Consider the following 22,264-nt stretch of genomic DNA (forward strand, 5'->3'; position numbering starts at 1 on the left):
TGAAAGTCTAACGTTTTAGAATTTCCATCAAGTGTAAACCTTGAAGGTTCATGTCAGTCTAAACTTTGATAGCCAAGATATTGCTGTATCTGTTCACAAACAAAAGGCTAAATTTTGGTGACTGGTATTTATATTTACCATTGCTTTAAGTCGTGTACACATTTAGTCACACCTGGTGTTGTCTCCACTTGCATTAGTGAACTACTTGTTAAGGACACTGACTTTCAACCTGATAAAACTTGTGAAAATTTGCTTTCCATATTTTTCTGCATCGGATCTTTGAACAAGTCGAAATCAAGTATTGCAGTTGTGCCTCGTTTATTTGAAAGACCGACACTGAAGCACACCGACACATTTGAAGCATTTAGAGATGTTATAGATTTTTCACAATAGAAAATTTTTTTGGCTTTATTTTATCAAGCAGGATAGCTTTTCTCGTAGAGATACGTGTTTTCAAAAATGCATCAGCAAGAGAATAACGCACCAACATTAATACAACAATAAATAGCACATTGCATTTTATAACTGAATATCAATATTTGTCAGCAGCTTATTTGAACAGTACTAAAAGATGCACATGGCGTCATTGCAGGTGGAGTTGCTTGCGATGAAGGCCCTCAGCTTGGGATTGGTGCGAGGCACAATAGATCAGGTAGACCAGTGCGTGACCATGACTTGGGTCCAGCCACGCGTCCTTGACCTTTCACAGATCGGTACCATGCAGAAGCGGCTAGCGCAGTGGTGTGAGGATGTCAAGCAGATGGAGATGCTTGTAGAGAACAAAGCTCATGACATTCTAACGTGAGATGCGTGTCTGATGTTGTTGTGGTTACACTTTTAATGTTATTCTACCTATCATATGTATGTTACCTCATGTACATAACTACTACTTGTTGAAGTATAAGTCACTGAATGTTGGACCAGTCTTATGTCATGCATTACTCATGTGAATAAAGTGTTATTATAATGGACGGTATTTAGAATTCTGTAGTTGCTGGAGAGGCTTGTTTCTGGTTTGTAATTCTGGAGAGAAAGACCTTTAATACTCCTCATTCACACAGTCCTGCAACACACAATCATTGTAATATATCATTCAGAGCCTGCAACATTGTTTACTGTGATATTAGGGGGAGTCATACCAACTATACCATTGCGTTTGCTATTTCCGATGCCTAACAGCACATAATATACCACCATACTTTTAATCCAATGTATAAGCCGAGCTTTTGGGGGACGATGTTAAGGTAAAATTTTTCGGGTCAACCTATACATTATTAATTCTTATCGACACGTCGCTGTCATATCAAATAGAATGTGACTATGGTGGCGACCCTTTCTATACAAATATTTTTCCAGACGAGCAACAGGATAATGCAATTATTCAAGGTAGTAAAGTGTCATAGCTTGTCTTCTGACAAGTAATAGTATCGACGACAAAGAGAAAACTCTGTTATTATACATACAATATACACATTGAGGTATGAAGTCTCAACAAACTCACATAATAATGGTACTTCATTATACAAATGTTAAAGTTGCGTCACAGGATTACTGGTATTAAATATCGAAAATATGGTATTACTAGGAAACAAGCTTGCGTTGGTAGAATCAATCAACATTGCAACCGCCACTCTTGTCGTGTATTGCCACTTGCAGGTTTTGTATTTAACCAGTAATATATTTGGAAAACCGCTAAGCGAAATATTAGGTTTAGTTCAATTTTCACATTGCAAACAGTTAGGTTTTACTTTTGTGCATTTTCAACGTAGCAATTGTTTTGTAAATGTTAATTCATTCATTAATATCACACAGATTTTTAACGTCATAACTTCACTTGTCACGCATGTTATCGCTTTTTGTTTGTTTACTGCCAACATGTGATTGAGAACAGGCAACGCGTAATCTGCTTTGGAGTGTGCAGTCATTGTGTAAATAGTACCATAATACCACATTCAAAAGATGTCGGAGAATTCTGTTTATTCTATTGAGTAAAATAACTTGAAATTTTGAAACTCACCTTTTTGGATTAGTAAAATTTGATTCACATTTGATATAAATATTACAAAATTTTCGGGAATAGTGATGTTAACCTATGCATGAGTAATACCTATAATTATGCAAATTTTGTCTTCAAATACATGTTGACTTGAACGCAAAAACTAATGTGTGCATGAGTATATACAGTAACTTTTATGTTGTCCTCATGCATACATCAATCAGCTATTACAGGGGTACTGGCATAGCTTGTGATAGAGTTACTTAACCCTTTGGCTGGGTTAAAGCCCTGCGAAAACACCCGAAAGTCGTGTAATTTTCGTTTAATTCAATAAAATCGGTATTTTATGAACATGCATAGCTCAAACTTGAATTTACTTCTATTGAAAAAATATTTTGTACATAAACATTCATTTACATATGTACTACTACAAAAACGCTACAACTATGTACAGTTGTCCCTCTATGAAATGCTTGAAAGCATTCCTTTCGGTAGAGTCCAATGCTACAGGGTAGCCATGCGAGCAACCATAACAATCACTTTTCTCTGTATATTCATAAGTCCTAAAAGTTTACATGACTTCTATCATTTGAATCTTTTTTATACTGTCAGACAAAATATCACCAACAATCGCAAAATCAAATAAATTTATTTTACCGTTTTGAACATCGAGGCGATGTTGACTGGTTTTTCCAACTTCCATTTTTTCCAAGGAGGCACGATTTCTTTAGCTTTTATCACAAGGCAAGCCTCCCAGATAATCGGAGTAATTCAATAATTACAGAGTACTCCAATAATTCATATTGGAGTTTATCGCTAATATCTTGATGTTTAAATTGTACTGGCGTTCAGATCCTTTGTTTAACGTTACTAAGCGACAACTTTATAAATGTCTACCGAAGGTGACATAAAAGCCGTTTTCCCACGCAACCGATAAATGACATTTTTGTCATTTCCCCAGCCAAAGGATTGAGGATTAGGTATGAACTGAAACTTACGTCACAATGGTGCCAGTAAGGGGCAAGTAGTCGGAACTGTCGGTTAATGCCGAGTCGAGTTTCTGTAGCAGTTGGGAAAATGTAGGTCGATGACTTGGTTCCTCTTGCCAGCAGTCTTTCATCATGTCGTACCTGCGGCAGAAGTCAGTTATAGTAAACAGTCTCAGTAAATAGGGCCTAATCCGATTCTAATGTAGCAGTTCCCTTTCTATACAAGTCCTTATCCTGCCGAGTTACAGGATAGCTAATTATTCAAGTTAGTAAAGTGTCGAAGCTTGTCTTGTTACAAGTAAGATTATTAGCCAAAAATATTTCAAAAATGTTTTCGGTATGGTGAATGGCTTCATATTATTTCAAGTCAAATTAGAGGCAACAAGAATCAGCTTATCCGCTCAGTGAGAGTAAAATTCTCACTCCGTAATTGATTGATTTATGGAGAGAGAAAATGCTGACAATCAAAGGCTTCTCAGAGTTGGCTGTGTTGTGATTTACTGTTAACACTCAATGATAAGACATGGGTTTTACATGGTAAGCCTTTAAAGTTGCCTTTACTTGTTTAGCTATTGCACTCATCTGATGCTAGTCGTATGCTTTGCAATGTTTTCTGTGATAACTAAACAGTGTTAAACAAGAATTACTGGGCAGCTGTGTATTGCGATATATACATTCATCATTTTGAGAATAATACTAGGCACACTTCGTATAATTTCCAAGCCATACAGAACTCGCACCATTTTTTCCATCTACTTTTCACCATTTCTGCAGATGTTCTGATCTGGTCAGACAATGTTGTAAAGCCACAGATTGTCTAATCTGAAGAACATGTGTCGGAGACAACAAGTACAACGAATTTCAAAGTAAATAATTTGTTTGTTCATGGTTATTTTTTTCTGTTTTGTAAGACAAACATAAACACATGATAAGGCCTATGCCATATATTTGCAATAAACAGTTTCCCTGTTTAGCTCAGAATTCCACTATAACCTCCATATTAATTTTCCCTTTGCTGTAAAATGAAATTTTTAAAAAGTGTATTTTGAAGGTTTTACTCAAGTTCACAATTGCAGCATATACAGGTGATTGGCAACAGCTAACTCCAGTTTGTTTAGCTTTTTCAACAAAGGGAAGGCAAATCTCAAGTGTCGTATAATTTCACTTGAAACAGTTGGGAACTCTTATGCAAGGCTATTTTTGGAAAACTATTTATTGGTCTTTTTGTATCATGCTTGAGTTGCAGTTGCTCCTCTATAGCTTCCTTCTACTAAACATCAACTGCTTATGTACAAAATATTGTGAATGTTCGGTTCTTACGATTCTTATGAAAAGACACATCATATGTACTGTACATGTGGTAAAAGAATTGTAAATTTGTTGCATTGGTTTTTTATTCCCAAAACTGAGCATAACTTTTTCTTGAACTTATCACTGAGCAAGTAACTTTTGAGTGTTGTTATGTGAAACACTAATGAAGGCCCCTCTAATCATACCATGTGAGACACTGTTCTTATCTTGATTTTCACAAACACTGCTCATCTATAATATTACAGCTAGAATGAGTGTTTTAACCGAAATCTTGTTCAGATAAGGGTGAGTGAGTGCCTTGTATCTTTGTGACAAAAAACAGTTATTTTGTCGAATCGTGTGCCAATCCTAATCATACCATGGTCATACTCATCAGAAAAAGTTGCAAAATAGGACTTAAAATGTGATTATTTTATTCAAATCAACTCATTGTAAGCTGTGACCTTCAACAAATATAGTGAGAACAGCGTGGTTGTTAGATTTATTTTGATTATTAAGGTTTTGTAATTGTTTACTTTAATCTATCTGCTTCCTGGGAGCTATATAAAACGCATGAATAAATGGTTGGAATATTCAAGTACTCACATCAGGATAGAACAACTCTCTGGCTTTTCCATTCGGTAGCCACGCTTCAGTAGACTGGGTAGTTCATATGTACCTAAGCCAGGGTAGGGTGAATTGCCCAACGTCACTATCTCCCAGAGCACCACGCCAAATGACCAGCTAAGGTTATAAATACAAACAGATGTTGACGGGTTTGTCATTTTTAGTTTAGAAATAGTAAGTGATGATCAATGAGATTAACATGTACCAACTGTTAATGACTTTTTAGGTTAGAGCAGAGGCCTCAAAATTTTGGAATCATTCAGTAAGCATTCATTTTTAAAAAAGGCAAATTTCTAAAACATGTTTTACTTTTGCAATGTGGTATCAAAAGAAATCTGGAAAAATACAGTTTATAGCATGTTTCGCTGTAGTTTTCCTACCTAATCACAGTAGCTAGTAGGGATTACATGCATGTCACAATTTCCATTGCCATAATTCAGTTCCATAACATTTCCCTATTACATTTCCATATTATTTCCAAAACATTTCCATAATTCATTTCCATATTATTTCCATTTCCATACAATTTCCATATTTCTAAAATAAAATTTCCATATCCATTTCTATAAAATTATGGAAATATTTATGTTTATGGAAATGGATATGGAAAAGTAAACATTTCCATAATATGTATAGCGATCCCTGGTAAGCTAGTAGTACTGTTCATGTATAACATACATGTGGTTGTTAGAAAAGCCTTACAAGTGTCTTTTTGGATTGATCCTTTTCAGGTAAGAGAAGATAACTTACACATCACTCTGGCTTGTGTAGATCTGATCAAATATGCTTTCTATTGCCATCCATTTAACCGGTAGTTTTCCTCTATTCAGCTTTGTATAGACTGAGTCCTCGTAGACATCTCGACTCAGGCCAAAGTCTGCTATCTTAACAACATTTCCTTCACACACGAGAATATTCCTTGCTGCCAAGTCTCGGTGCACAAACTTCTTTTGCGAAAGAAACTCCTGCAGAAAAGAGAAACAAAGGTTGGTCAACTCGATGCTTGAATCAAGGCAACATTAGCTAATAGTAAGCTTTGGAGCAGTAGAATTGTTGATTATCAGTCATACAGTTCTTTATGAACGCTAGTAATGTACACAGTATGCAGGGTTTTAAATCAAAGCTCAACCATAATCACATAGCGCTTTCAGCAGCTTTAAAAGTAATTTTTTTGTCTGTTCGTCCTTGATTCATCACTAAAAGGTTATTATGGTTCTTTTGGTATTTACTAAAAGTATATGCAGTTTGCTGCTTGATAGGGGTAGCTTGATGTCTGTTTCACCAGACAAATCGAGCAAAACTGGCAACATTTGGTCTTGCATCAAACTTTATATTGGCTCTATTAAACTAGGTGTGGATTTTCGATTTTGTCTGTGATCTACTGTTAAGACATGTCTTGCACTACTTTTACCCTATATCCTTCTGTAGATATATTTCATTTTGCATCAACCCTGGGCATTCATCTAGTATTGCATATAGTTTGGGTAGCGATAAGACTCCTATCTAGGTTACCATCCTGCCTAACATAAAATTGGAACCAGCAAACTTTTTAACTTTATTTCTTAAAAATGTTTGTTGGAAATAGCAATTACTACCTGGACTCACCATGCCAAAGGCTATTTGTCTGGAGAATGACAAAAAGAGCGTTTGAAAATCTATTGCGCTTGCTTCTGATGTGTGGCTTGATGGAGAAATTGGGTGAGGTATGTCAGCGTAACTTCCTGAGGCTGTTTTTACGCTCTCTGAGGCTGTAACAGGTTAATTGTACATTTTACTACAGCCTACTACCTATGCTCAATCAAATTCAAAATGTCTTTCACTCAAAATCATATACAGCGGAAGAGCGAGTCTTGAACAGTTCCGAACTCAAATGAGAAACTTTATAATATTTTGCCACGAAATTCAAACAGCTAAGCAAGCGTTGACTCAGCAAGATTAGTTTCAGTCAGCCTATGAGTGAGGATAGACTTACATTTTGTGTGCTCTCTGAGCATAGTGCAAAAACCTTATTTCACTTTTTGTGACTGATTTTTATTAATCACTGGTCCCAGGAGAACCGGCAGTGCTGGGAAACCAGAATGGACAAATGTGGGAATCGCTATTGAGTTTAAAAATCAAGATAAAAGCAAAGTTACAATTGAAGTTGATTACAAAACAATGAGTATTGAGTTGCAAATGTAACAACCTAAATTGTCCTCTCCTGGACAGTACTGGGGTTGGTCCATCTATAAACATGGGCCAATCATTAGTGAAGGTGATAGTGAATGCTATTACTCTCTGCCCCGATTTCACATGTCCTTATGTCCATCGTAACTTACAACTAAAAAGACAAGTACATTCACAGCTGCTGAGACTCAAGCTTTATGGCAAATTCTTGTATTGCCCTTTTTTATCATTGGCAGAGTTTGACAGAAACTAATTTGCAGTCTGAATTTTTGAGAAATTTTACAAAAAATGGTCCAAATTTATCAAAGCTTAAAAATCGCAGATGTCTATTTGCTACAACTCCGTATACAGAAGTAATAGAACTGTTGAATAACCTTGAAGTGTCCTTGAGTGGTAAGTAAAAGTTGACATTGAGTCTCGATGACTTCTAAGCGATTGGAGGAAAGTTTTGAGGTCACCCTTGGCACAGTAGTTTATAACAATAAAGGGAGGGGCAGGAGAGGAGGCGAGCATGCTCACTATAGCAGGGTGCTGTCCTACATCATTCATCAGTTTCATCTCTCTCATCAGCGCTGCTTTTTCCTCCATGGTGGCATCATCTGTTGGGAGATTAATAGAATTAGTTGATTCTGTGAAAAATGTTAACATCAATGGCACTGAACAAACCATCTTCGTATTAATAGTTTTTTGTTATAATTACCAAACCTGAGCTAATATTGAAATTTATGTCTCATGACCAAGCTGCAGAGAAAGTCTAATTATCATGTATGTGAAAGCGAGAAAACTTGTCTTGGCTTATAAGTTTTCACACTTTTTAACACTTTCAGTTCAAGGTAGATCATCATAGTTTTGTTTTAGCGATAGAATTTTGCAAACATGTATGTATATGGATAGAACATGTATGTATATGGATAGAACATGTATGTATATGGATAGAACATGTATGTATAGGGATAGAACATGTATGTATATGGATAGAACATGTAGGTATATGGATAGAACATGTATGTATATGGATAGAACATGTATGTATATGGATAGAACATGTATGTATATGGATAGAACATGTAGGTATATGGATAGAACATGTATGTATATGGATAGAACATGTATTTATATGGATAGAACATGTATGTATATGGATAGAACATGTATGTATATGGATAAAACATGTATGTATATGGATAGAACATGTATGTATATGGATAGAACATGTATGTATATGGATAGAACATGTATGTGTATGGATAAAACATGTATGTATATAGATAGAACATGTATGTATATGGATAGAACATGTATGTATACGGCTAGAACATGTATGTATATGGATAGAACATGTATGTATATGGATAGAGCATGTATGTATATGGATAGAACATGTATGTATATGGATAGAACATGTATGTATATGGATAGAACATGTATGTATATGGATAGAACATGTATGTATATGGATAGAACATGTAGGTATATGGATAGAACATGTATGTATATGGATAGAACATGTATGTATATGGATAGAACATGTATGTATATGGATAGAACATGTAGGTATATGGATAGAACATGTATGTATATGGATAGAACATGTAGGTATATGGATAGAACATGTAGGTATATGGATAGAACATGTAGGTATATGGATAGAACATGTATGTATATGGATAGAACATGTATGTATATGGATAGAACATGTAGGTATATGGATAGAACATGTAGGTATATGGATAGAACATGTATGTATATGGATAGAACATGTATGTATACGGATAGAACATGTATGTATATGGATAGAACATGTATGTATATGGATAGAACATGTAGGTATATGGATAGAACATGTAGGTATATGGATAGAACATGTATGTATATGGATAGAACATGTATGTATACGGATAGAACATGTATGTATATGGATAGAACATGTATGTATATGGATAGAACATGTAGGTATATGGATAGAACATGTATGTATATGGATAGAACATGTATGTATACGGATAGAACATGTATGTATATGGATAGAACATGTATGTATATGGATAGAACATGTAGGTATATGGATAGAACATGTAGGTATATGGATAGAACATGTAGGTATATGGATAGAACATGTAGGTATATGAATAGAACATGTATGTATACGGATAGAACATGTATGTATATGGATAGAACATGTAGGTATATGGATAGAACATGTATGTATATGGATAGAACATGTAGGTATATGAATAGAACATGTAGGTATATGGATAGAACATGTAGGTATATGGATAGAACATGTAGGTATATGGATAGAACATGTAGGTATATGAATAGAACATGTAGGTATATGAATAGAACATGTATGTATACGGATAGAACATGTATGTATATGGATAGAACATGTAGGTATATGGATAGAACATGTATGTATATGGATAGAACATGTAGGTATATGGATAGAACATGTAGGTATATGAATAGAACATGTAGGTATATGAATAGAACATGTAGGTATATGGATAGAACATGTAGGTATATGGATAGAACATGTAGGTATATGGATAGAACATGTAGGTATATGGATAGAACATGTAGGTATATGAATAGAACTGTCATGCATCATACACTTAGTTTTCAAATTACAATCTTTCTAAAAACATTGATGTCTCATTGATCTTGAAACTGCTTTAAAAATTTTGAAATAAAATCATCAGAGATTTTGACCTGAACAAGTAAATATGGCGTCTCCATTCAAAGTGTTAGGCAGGCATTGTTCTATGCAAACTTGTTTATAAATAGTGTAATAGTATTATGGAATGTATATATTATGTAAATCGTATTAACAGAACTGAATTTCACTTCAACTTCTCTTTCTTTCAACCTCAAATTTTAAGAAGTTTGGTTTATCCAAACACATTCAAAACTTTTTTTTGTAATATTTATAGAGTATATATTTGTATTTCAAATAATCATACCAGCTGGCCAACTTGCAGCAAAAACCTGCGAATAAATAATGGTGGGCTTCATACCCACATGATAGTCAAGCTAGGTAGTATGCATTAACTGAAGACATCACAAATATTTGCGATTCTTTACTTTAGTATCAACCAAATTTATGTCTAGTGAACTTTGACCTAGAAGCAGGTGAAAATTAAATGGTTGATTATGGGTAGTTTTAAAATTATTCGTATTTCTCAAAACTCCAACACTGACAGTAAGGAATTTCTGCTCAATGTAGTTTTACATTATAATATCATAAAATGGTCACTATCTTCTAGCTATTAAAACTTTGGTAAAATCAAGTTTGAAAAAGAACTTGTTAATTGTAGATGGTAGTAGGTTATTAACAGCTATAGTTTTATTTTCATGGACTCAGCTGAGCAAATCAAAAAAGTTATTCTTGGAAATGAGAAAGCTGTTTTAGGTTACACCAAAAATATTTCACATTTTGAAAACGTTGTTTTTACAAAGTACACCAAAAGCATAAAAGCAACAGATGCTTTCCTTTAGTGTTACCTAGTAACTAGCCATCATAAGCTGGCTCAATATGAACCCTATTTAGTTTTCAGCTACTGCAAAGCTACTAAGACGATGAATGTCCTTTCAGCGTTCATCATCGACTATGTAAACAATAAGCCGATGGTACGATAGTGTCGTTTGATAAACGATAAGCTGATATGTCAGAAAATTTTGCAGCTGTCAAACTATCCCAATACTTCGCCGAGCATCAACGATCACCTGTACAATGCGCACCATTTCAGCAATGGTGAGCAATGGTGATTTGCTGTTCCGACTAGCTTGCTCTGTGTGTATTAGTTGTTTCATGACTAGTATTCGATTTCAGCAAGAAAGAGTTTCGTGAACCGTGAACAGTAAAGTGACACAACAATAGTAAAAAATAAGCACATACGCTGACGCAAAGGCAGGAAAGTTTATGATAGCGTGAAAATTGCTATCACTGACGATCCCCAAAATATTTTGGTATCAATAAATTGCTTGGAGATCGCAACATAGTGTGAGCCAGTCTTAGTAAACCCATGAATAAAATATTTTTATTACAGCAATGTAAGGCCCGGTGCATAAGACTTTCAAGTCCGATCACCTTAATAGATATGAATCTCATCTTTTGCCCACACTAAATCGTTTGCTCTGTTTCCATTCTCCTCAGTGTTGATAATGATTAACAGATGAGTGTTTAGTCTGATCTAAACTTACCTTTAAGCACCTTTATAGCTACTACCATGTTTTTATGGAGTGTTGGAGGAAGTTTAGCCTCATCTTTCACTATTGCTTTCATTACTTTACCAAAAGCTCCCGACCCGAGTTCAGAGAGGATTGTGAAAGAACTTAGGCTAACTGCATTCGCTTCATCAGTATAGTCCGATACATATTCCAGATCGATCATTGAAACGTTCTACAACAACGAACAAGCTGCAATTACAAGTGATTATTCTGTAAGGTCAAGTTTACTTGATTAAATACTCCTTATACGAGTTTTGCTCTCACCAAATTTTTTGTGTCCAGAATGTTCTAGGTAAACGGGCTTTGTTACGGTTTTATAACTTAAAAATTGGATTTATTTTTAATATGAAAAATGCCAAAGGCCAATATATTATAAGTATTGTGTTATCCTACTCATTCCCCTAAGTTCTGCATTGTTATATTAGAACTGATAAAAAATGTTTCTGGCAGCTCAGCACTCATCAATTATAACTCGAGAGGAAAAGATAGCTTGACCTCCATAACGTTGCTGCATTTAGTAATGTATATTGTTTAGTTGCAAATATCACCAAGCTTGCAAGATATTTTCATCTTAAATATTTTGAAAATATTTTATGGAAATATATTTTAAGTCATTTAGAGTTCGAAATAACATAGCTGATTCATTATTTTTACAATTATCATTTACAGACCACACCCATTAAATTATGTACCACTTACATTGTCTACCATTTATTTAGTACCAACTTGTAGTAAAAGCAATTTGCAACTATCTTTGACGTGGCGTAAATTATTCACAACTTAGATTCAGATCTGGCGTACAATGATAATTTTATTTTAATTGTTTCTCTTGCAGTAGCTTGTTAAGTTTCAAAGAGAAATTGATAATCAATGCATTGTAAACAAAACTTCGATTGCCAAATTTGAGGAAAAGCAAATTTTCTGTGGAATTACCCAACGGTTAACTCAGTAAAAGAAAAGTGAGTGCATAGTCTGTAAATTCAGTAGATTTCGTGTTTGTTTGAAAGATTTAAGTTTATAAGTTTCTATTACTCAGAAGAAAACAGCTCAGGAATTTTACAGTCTTTTTAATAAATCATGCAGGTTTACCTTAATAGAGAATGACTTCTTTGATTTATACCAACGATAAATCACTGCTGCAATTACAGACAAGACAACTCCTGTAAGAGGTATATAGATAAACCCCTTGTTCCATCTTTTCCCTACAAAATTACAAAACATTGCAGTAGCCTGACAACCACAATTTGTCTACAGATAGAAAATCAATAATAACTTTTAGGTGTATTCCAAATACAGTTTGGGAAATTTTAATATTTTGTCATAGCTGAATGATGCAGGCCATGCCAAACATACTTGCGCGCTGGTTTAGTGATAAGGTTACGGTTAATACCATTTTTTCTCATTCTATTTTCAAGTGTTTTTTAATATTTGGTCGTTCAGTTTCTTTTTTTATTTTTCATTAAATTTGAACTTGTTTATTTTGTTAAAACTGCCATCGTCTCCTCATTATTCTAGTCTCACAAGATGAACCCTCCCACTTTACGTTTCAAATTTATTTATACTTCCCCGTAATTAAAAAAAAAATTTTCTGAGCAAACTTGCCTTTTGTCTGATTTGAAGCATTTTCTGGATACAATTGTACAGGTAGTTTGGTTTCTCCAGTGAACAGCTCCACTACAGCAGGGGTGCTAATACCACCCGATGATTCAGCGGTAAGGTAAAACTTGTACAGCTGGTTAGGCTGCAAGATGCACGCTGTGAAGTTGGTCGTCCCCTAAAACAAATCGCATCAGTTTTATGCATTTTTATCATTATAGAAATTATGTTGGACCGCTACTTATGTGCATTCTATTTCAAATGAAATGTATTTAGATAGAGCTTTTCCACCCAACTCTATTGTCACATTCATTGACTCTATCAAAATAAAAAATATAAATAATGTGTTGTTGCACTTCCATTTGAAATATTTAACATAAATAACAACAAAACTGAAAAGTCAATGGGTGGTTTTTAGCTAAATATCATAAAAGTTAGAGCTGCAGGTTAACACTGTGTAAGTCTAAACGGGAGTAGATAACTCTCAAAATAGAATTTTGATAGCAGTACTGTACTGCTATCAAATTTCCGTTTTGAGAGTTAACAGGGATACTGGAAGTAAATACAAGTGTGTTTTAGGCTGAGTATTTATAAATACTGAACAAAATGACCAAATATAAAATTTGATTAAACAAACTATTTCAAACTGTTAAACAAAGTATTTTTAATTAAATACCATCTTTTCACAAATTAAAACAAAGACCTCACAATTTTATGTGAGAAAGCATTCTTGTCACTATAAATAACTAGTTTTTATATGAGTAACAATCTGTTTAATTACCAAATTTTATTCAAATAATAATGATTCCAATATATTTATAATTTTAACAATATTATTATACTAAATTAAGCATGCCTAGCATGAGAACCATGATATATACATACTTCAAAACTTGATCCTGTCAACTTTCAAGAGCAGGGCTGTTGGTTTATAGAATAAATATTGATATAAAAATATGATGTCACTTTGTAGGCTCTTGTATACATAAATATAGAAAAAAAATTTCGATGTTACTCAAATAACAGAATTATTATAGATTCAAAATAATGTATCGACTGCAAATAATTATTTGAATAACGGTATCAAGGTAACAGCAGCCGTAAATTCAGAAGTGCTGGTTGTGCTCTATTTGTGTTAAACTGCTGAAAAATAATCTATTTTAAATTTTTTAAGCTACTTCTAATTTCCAAAACTTTTTAACCACCTATAATTTACTAAATACACTGCACTTTCAATAACTCATTCAGAGCCACAAATGATTCGACTAACTTGAGGCAGCAGTAGTTCTCCATGGTGAGGTTGCGACTGTTTCCCTTTTAAGACACTAGCAGGGCTCAACTGGTATTCAAGTTTATAAGTAACATTGGCAGCGTACTCTTCAACAATCCATGTCAGCAAGACTGAGTCTGTGCTTGTACTGTTATTAGAGGGCAGACGGAAGGCCTGAAAGCTCTTTGGAGTCGGTGGAGCTGCGGAGATCGCAAACAGATTGAAATCCATTATTTTACACTTCATAAACAGTTTTTTTTCCAACACGACGAGCTAATGCTGAACATAAAATTATAAATATTAATTATAAGTAACTTGAAAAACCAATCAATTTTTTATCAAAAAAGGCATTGGTTGCGTTTAATTATTTGGGATATCTTAACATATTTTTACTTTGACCTCTTACCTCTGAGTTGATTCACAAATCATTCAACTTTGGCTATAGCCACTATTGCCTGTAGTCTTTGGTTTCATGAAGCATTTATTTCCTACTAGCGTTTTCAAACTACAGAAATGGTCCAAGTTGGCTCGCACTAGCCAAGAAAGAAAATTTTAAGTGAAATCACAATTTTCTATATTTTCAAGGACCTTTCCAATTAAATGTTATTATAGATAAGTATTAACTTTATTATCATTTGTCGATATCTTACTGTATAGCAATTGGTGTATCAGAGTATACATTATTAAAATGCTCAGACTATAAGGTATTTCAAACTCCAGTTCTGACACAAGGCATTACTCATTGCCAGTCAGAGTTTTTCAATTGGACAAAATCTTCTCACTAAAGAATTTGTTCTGCCAAGTTTTCGTCCTTCAGCTAAACACAAACTTTAAACAAAGTAAAAGTTCTACTTTGAGATTATAAAAATTTTTATTGTTGCATTGCGCTTTTTATCTCTGTTACTGATACATGTATATAAATTGACTGTAGCCATTGGTAAAACCTTTCTCTAAGTATGATGTTTTGTGATGATGTACGCCGTCATGGTTTCCCTTACTTCACATAACTATGACTTTTTTGGCAAGTTTCAACAGATATTTTTAAGTGCTTTGTGTTGAGTGTTTTTATTGAAACACCATTGACTTGTAACATTAACATTGACAATGTTACAAGTCAATGACGTTGTCAATTGACTTTGAAAACGTCATTGACTTGCAGAGGAGCTCTTTTTAATTTTGTCAGGGGTTGTTTTCATCCCTGCAGGGTTGTTAGCCACCCTCCTCATCTACGCTTGAGCACAAATGGGGGAGCCAGTTTGGTTGCCCACAACTCGACCAGATTTGATACAGGAGCAATTGTGATCGAATGCGTTTCCTAACCCGACCGATAATTCCGATGTAACTTAAACCACTGACCTATTGACTATAAGCCAGCACCCGACCTACTAAATCATGGCTGCTCCAGTGGTAAAACTTACTACTTTTAAAATGAAATGCTTGAAGGTATAGAAATGCATGCGAAGAATTATCAAGCTAATAATTTCAAAGTTTACTGCAACTGTTGCAGTCTAAGCTTTTCTAACTTAGACATATCTTTATAGAACAGCAGAATCTCGTCTTAAACTCACCACAGACAGACAGATTATAATTGAGTGAAGAGAGACAATCAGGGGTTTTATACTGCACTATGGCTGGGAGACTCTCAGTCTTCCTGCTGCTGCTCTCATAGCCATAGATCCTTATGGTGTAGTTCTCGTTGAATAATAGATTAGTTATCTGGTATTTCCACTGTGGTAGGGGTGCCTGTCCATAACAATCAACTGTTTTAAAATATGCTCAGTCGAAAATACGTTCTGGAGAAGCCGATAAAAACCTGGTGAGTTTAGCATGGAAATAGTACCTCAAGATGGACATAGCCTTGGCTCCCACTGATTGTAGACATCCAGTAAATAGAATAGAAGCAACTCATCATTTGGCCTGGTCTCCAGCTGACCACAACATTTACACCTTCAGTGGTGACAAGTCCAGCTTCCACACGCACACCTGCTGGTGGATCAGCGATGTTCTGATCTGTAAAAGGTGTGATGACAAGAGGGCACTTAAATGCCAGTTACAGTCACTTGCATGTTTCAGTCAACCTTCACGACTAGTGAGACAGGTGCTAGACAGGTTCTTCGAAGGCTAGCCGACAGCACTTAATTTTATTGCATAAACACTAGTTCGTGCTCGACTAATATTGTTTGTGTAGTTCAGACAAATTACCAGGTTTGATCAAGACACTCATGAAAATAGACAAAAAATTTGTAATCAGACCTAAACATCTGCGACTATAAATAATTTTATTTATTAGCTATTTAGATCATCAGAAAGTAGTTAATTAAGTTTTCATCTATAAAAACAGAGCATGGCGTATTAGATTTTAAACAAATGGCTTCTAAGCATAGCTAAATATTGTAAATAATTTATTAAATTTCTTATTCGTGTGAAAGATATTTTTTCTAGCGTACTCAACAAGATGAATGCACAGGAGCATATGTGGTTCTGTAACAAATCTAATAAGGTAATGCTGGCTGTATAAATACAGCAGACTTTTTCAGAATTTGAATAATTCGCTTTGAACTTTATTTGTAATTACTTGACATGTTTAGTAACTAAATACATCGCACTGCAACTAGATACAAAAAAATACCAAAACATAAATTTATATTAGTTTGAAACAGTAAGCTGTTCAATCTCAGTAAAACAATACCTAATTTTTGTGAGTAGAGAATTTCTAAAATGATTTGTCGTTACAGAAGTTGTCCTACTTTTGCTAATATCTTTAGAAATTTCTGCAGCTTCAAAATTTTGGTTTTTGGCCTAGTCATCAATAGTAAGCTAAAATTTCACAAAGAAAATAGCTTACTCGTTGAGTCGTGATACCATGCCAGAATCAGACACCAACAACAAGCATGTGACAATATACGCCAGTAGCTGGCCATAGACAATAAATAGCCTTTAGACTACAAGGCATCAGCTATGCTCACTGAGCAAAAAGTTTTTGAGCTATCGGCACCATGGTAACAAAAAAGTGACTGCCTGGGTTGTCTGTAATTATCACTATTATAAAATCATCTTAGCGGTGTAGATAAAGTTTTGCGCACATGAGACCATTTCGTAAATAAATAAAGGTTTGATAACTGACATGATAGTAAAAACATTCAGGAAGTAAAGGTTCATGCATTAAATGTAGTCTGTGTTCTCAAAAACTGATTTTATGACATGATTGTTTCCGGTAGCTGTTTGAGGTGTAAACAGAGAATTTCACTTGTTTTTGCATGTAAAGCTCTGAAATCTACCTGAAGCATGTCTCAAGATGCTTTTCTTGCAATATTTCAACCCTCTACAAGAATAGTGTGTTAGAGCTCATACCTTCAGATATTCTGATCATCTGGCTTGACACCAAGGGAGAGACGATACCATTTTGTGCCACAGCCGTTACTTGCAGTGAGTAGGTTTGGTCAGCAGAGAGATTCATAAAATGTGCCAAGGTTGAAGTTGTCTGTAATATTTGTATCAACTTTGATGAGTTCTATTAGAAGCCAATACATATTGTCAATGGGAGTAATAATACTACATATACATATATGTTTTAGATAGATTTGAACATAAAAATAAAAAGTATAAGTGATAATACAATCTACTGATCAAACCCAACTTAGACAAGAAAAACAAAGGATTGTGTGAGCAGGCAAAGTTTTTTCAAATTTTGATCCTTTTGCAACACTTTATATTAGTGACATACAATTTCTAATTTATAAAAAAATTTATTTTATGATGCAGTTGTCTAGTAAAAATTCTCAAAGATTTTCCATACTATTACTTTGTATTTTAAATTTTGAAAAAAAGAGCCACCGTAGACAGCAGGAGTTAACATAAGAAACACAATGCTATATAACCTACACTAGCTAGTTACTGGTACTAGTTCACAAGGTAAACTATACACAAGTCAGTCTCTCACCAATCCAACAACAAGAAAGTTATTGCTTAGAACGAAAACTAGAGGAAGGTCAGCTGCCTCGCTGCCATTTAAAGCCTCCCAGCTTATATAAGCAAATGTTCTTTCTTGTAACAAGCTATCATCTATGTAACCTTGACAGTAGAGGTCAGGTGCTGTCACTTTTATGCTTTCTGTACTGACATCTAAAACAAGACACGAGCCTGTAAAATTAGAGACATCAAACTCGTTTATTATGATGCGAGATTTATCATACGCTCTAGTGATATTGTGATCTATTATACATGTAGATGTTATAACTAAATGCAAGACCTCCTTGGTTACAACTAAAATAATCTATACTCTATTAACCCATGTGTTCGTCTGTTTGCCTGTTTATCTGACACCATGCTTAAAATGCTAGAAAAACAGATTTTAACACATAGGAATCAAACCATTTGCACCATAGAACCATTATGTCACATACCTGTATGTTTACACATGACAATCATTTGCTAGGCATGGGACTGCCAGCTTACTAGTATATGTATTATATGTACAATATACATGTATGATATTGAACCTAACATATACACATTACATTTATTCAGCTCGGCTAAAGTTAGCTCAAAGAGACTCCAGCTTATGTTCTTATATTACATTCAAATCACTGCAAATAACTGCGGTTCTGTTAAACTATAAGAATGTCTATAGCCCCAGAGCTCATCATATACTCATATTAATAAATTTATACAAAGCATACTTCCCTTTTAGGTTATTACTTAAAGCAGTTCATTCTCACAACTCATCAATCTACACCAGGTAGTATATTACATAACCATGCATTGACTAGCAAGACTGTATTTTGGGGTACTTTGAATGACAATAACATTATTTGATAATAATACTAAAAAGCGCTTTAAACACCTTAAATTTTAAGTTTGGTGGAGAAAATTTTTTTAACAAAAGTTTATTATCTTCAAATCTTTTTAAACAGGTTTTTATTCCAGTTTGTAAGAGTGCCAATAGCAGTAAATAATAATTGTGCTGGTAACAAAATGTTATCAAGCATTACTTCTTCCTATATAAAAAAATTAGCTTTCATGTATCTCTGATGAGTTTTATATTTGCTGTTCAAATTTGACTAGCATTCAAAATAAATACGCCTTCTACCAAATTAAGTGAAATGTTTATATGTTTAAGGTGCTTTCAGAACTTGAAAAATTCTTAATTGAGTTGTGCAATAAAATATTTAAAACAATGCATTCCAATGAATGTTTTCATTGTTTAAATACCGACCATCTCACAATAGTTGAAGTTTTGACTCATGAATCAGCTTGAAATTTGTTTACAGACTTGAATCGACAGTAAAGTGAGTAAAGTAAGGACTCAATCAATCTAAAGCATATTACATTTCATAATTTTACGTTTTTTAATTTTAGAGAACAGCTTGATTTTTGAACATTTTAAACTTAAAATGTACTTACTTACACATACACGGTACGTAGACATACGTCTCTAAGTATTATCCAAGAGGCAATGAGCCAGTTCATTTGAGAGATACTTATTCGAATGTAAGTTAGAAGCAGAGCAAGTATATCTCATTACTGATAATCATAAAACAAATGTGAGACAACGCAAAATACTTGAATGATATAATACTGAGTTATTGAAAACCCTTATATTTGGAAGTTTTATAAAAAAGAAAACTAACCTAAATAATTGAAAGTTATATTACGTTTTAAATGTTTCATTCATTAACATTTTACTCAACGTTCCTAGTGCCCACTTTAAACTTTTTCGAAATTTCTTGTTACAAACTAAACCATAGTCTTGTAATGAGCCGTAATAAATATCAGGCAAAGCTCAGATTCAGGTAAAAAATAAAAAGGCTCCAGTGTTCTATGGACCCACCTGTTTTTGCTGAGGTAAAGAGCTGGCGTAAGTAGGAGCAACTCTCTTTGCAAGAACGCTTTTCCTGATAAAAAAGAAACATTAAGGAAAGAAAAGACTTAACCTTTAACCTAACTATATACACAAGGAAAGAAGCTTCACAGATTTATTTATTATGGCTAGAGGTTTGGCCAGTTAGCAGTTAGTGAGCAGTATTTTAACTATATAATTAGATAGGAACAGATAACTAGAGGACAATTAAAGGACAGATAACTAAATAAGGACAGATAACTAAATAAGGACAGATAACTAAGGACAGATAACTAAATAAGGACAGATAACTAAATAAGGACAGATAACTAAATAAGGACAGATAACTAAATAAGGAGAGATAACTAAGGACAGATAACTAAATAAGGACAGATAACTAAATAAGGACAGATAACTAAATAAGGACAGATAACTAAATAAGGACAGGTAACTAGATAGAGACGTATAACTAGATAACATCAAATAGAGTTATAATATCAGACTTTCAACATCCTGTTATTTGATGTTGTTTTTAATGACAACAGGATATATAATTTTTAGCCTCATTTAACCCTTTGACAATTTTCTTCTTAATGTTGAGTGTTTAAACTCATCAAAAACAGCAAATAACAATTAACAGTAACTTATTTTAGTTTTAGATCTAGTTTCTATCATAGACAGCATGGGTTGTATGTTTAATTAGTTGCGGCTTTTTAAAAAATCTTTGTTATAATAAGAGCCATGTTTATGTTGAAAAATGATTGCAGCGCACGGGGTTCGAACTCACGACATTAAGCTTGATAGACCACCACTCTCACTCCACTCAAAAAATGTTTAGCAACAACTCACTAGTATAAGCTAACAAAGCTTCTCCAGCTTTTGAAAAATCTTCATACAAAACAATTGAGGAAAACTTACACATAGTTCTTCACAATCTTCTACTGTGCTGACTGGTGACTGACACGCTGTCACGCACTGATCACATGCTGTTGACTGACACGAATATGGCTTGTACACCTCCAGCACCTCATATTCCGGCGGTGTTTCTTGGCTTCCATGCTGCAAAGTAATGTAGGTGAACATATAGTCAGTTGATTGAACACAATAACTAATGAGAAAAGTCTAAACAGGGCTGAGCGATCGCATTGCAAATATTTTAATTTCTGATCGTCTTAGCAATTTCAAGTTGTGTCTGGATTGGTTCAATTACGCTTTGTTAGTGCATTTGTCGAGTACATCTAAACTTAATTTAAAATGAATTGGACTAGGCAAATAGTGTCATGATGTTATTAACTGCAAGTAGTAAAGGTATAGACAACCCTGAGTTACTCTGCGTTCTATTCTGTTCTAATTACTATAACAATCTAGAAGCTTTTGTTTTAATTTTCAACAAATTTAAGCATGACAGCAAATAGCAAGACGTATTGCATAAAATGTACAACTTACTTGAGCAGTTGCAAAAAGCTGCATATCATGAAAGAAAGTTCACAGCAGTGTTACAAAACCTTACCTTTTAGATAAAAGTGGACAACACAAATATTTTTATGTTAAAACAGATGATATAGGATATTTCTGTTTCCTTATGCTAGCCGTAACTAAACCATCAGCATCTGTGCTGATTTGTCCTAGCAATACATTTGTTAATATCAAATTTTCCTACCTTGTATAGGCACTTAGCTTGGCATTGGGCTCTCCAGATGGCCTCTTCATATGTTAAGCAGCAAAATGTCGGCAAATACAAGACAAACAAAACTAGAATTTCTCTACTAACAGCTTTGGCCATCTTGCAGAGGAGCTGAGCAAGGAGTGAACAGGCCCCAGTCGTAGTGAGTTAAATAGACCTAGTGATGGGTCAACCAGACTTCAGTAAATCATGAAAGGATTATGATTATGACTTTCAAAGAGATTGTGGAATAACTCTATTGTATTTTAACAAAAGAGTTTCTTGAGGAGTCAATGTATGTCTTCAAGGAAACAATGAGATCTTAACCTAGGCTTGTCTATGACAGAGTGTAAGAGAGCCAGTTTATAAGAACCCAGAGGACGAAGAAAAAATGGCTGAGTGCGTTTAAAGTTTGTGTGTCTGCTCTTTTGGGGCTCACTAATAGGCATACACTTTCCAACTATGTATGTGACCTCTTTGGTTTTTTATGTATCATATAAGCTAACTATCATTCTACTACAAATATTATTGGTGGTACGAGATTGAAATTCCAACGTAACATATGCATCAGGAATCTTAAAACACCCTATGTTTCTGA

At 34.2% G+C, this 22,264-nt stretch overlaps 3 protein-coding genes across 3 annotated transcripts in view; 1 reads left to right on the plus strand and 2 right to left on the minus strand.

Moving 5' to 3' along the window:
- LOC137403641 (26S proteasome non-ATPase regulatory subunit 13-like) overlaps nucleotides 1-970 on the plus strand; it is a 23,200-nt gene extending 22,230 nt beyond the window's left edge. The window contains exon 8 of the mRNA XM_068089620.1: nucleotides 593-970. Coding sequence (XP_067945721.1) covers nucleotides 593-805 — 213 coding nt within the window. The 3' untranslated portion in view covers nucleotides 806-970. The remainder of the gene's footprint in view (nucleotides 1-592) is intronic.
- Nucleotides 944-7,512, minus strand: LOC137403642 (fibroblast growth factor receptor-like). The gene is made up of 6 exons (XM_068089621.1): nucleotides 7,443-7,512; nucleotides 6,508-6,650; nucleotides 5,653-5,867; nucleotides 4,882-5,019; nucleotides 2,995-3,126; nucleotides 944-1,063 (listed from the first exon to the last, which is right to left on the minus strand). Exons 1-6 carry the CDS (start codon nucleotides 7,477-7,479, stop codon nucleotides 1,054-1,056), a joined length of 675 nt encoding a protein of 224 aa, XP_067945722.1. The 5' UTR covers nucleotides 7,480-7,512; the 3' UTR covers nucleotides 944-1,053.
- A 3,243-nt stretch (nucleotides 7,513-10,755) lies between these two features.
- LOC137404756 (uncharacterized) lies at nucleotides 10,756-21,786 on the minus strand. The gene is made up of 12 exons (XM_068090989.1): nucleotides 21,664-21,786; nucleotides 20,922-21,062; nucleotides 19,995-20,058; nucleotides 18,105-18,286; nucleotides 17,516-17,645; nucleotides 16,005-16,174; nucleotides 15,733-15,907; nucleotides 14,165-14,364; nucleotides 12,901-13,072; nucleotides 12,388-12,500; nucleotides 11,272-11,470; nucleotides 10,756-10,859 (listed from the first exon to the last, which is right to left on the minus strand). The coding sequence occupies exons 1-12, from the start codon at nucleotides 21,784-21,786 to the stop codon at nucleotides 10,756-10,758; spliced, it is 1,773 nt and encodes a 590-aa protein (XP_067947090.1).
- Between the last annotated feature and the right edge of the window lie 478 nt (nucleotides 21,787-22,264).

The sequence above is a fragment of the Watersipora subatra genome, chromosome 9 (assembly GCF_963576615.1).
Source record: "Watersipora subatra chromosome 9, tzWatSuba1.1, whole genome shotgun sequence".
Classification (NCBI taxonomy): domain Eukaryota; kingdom Metazoa; phylum Bryozoa; class Gymnolaemata; order Cheilostomatida; family Watersiporidae; genus Watersipora; species Watersipora subatra.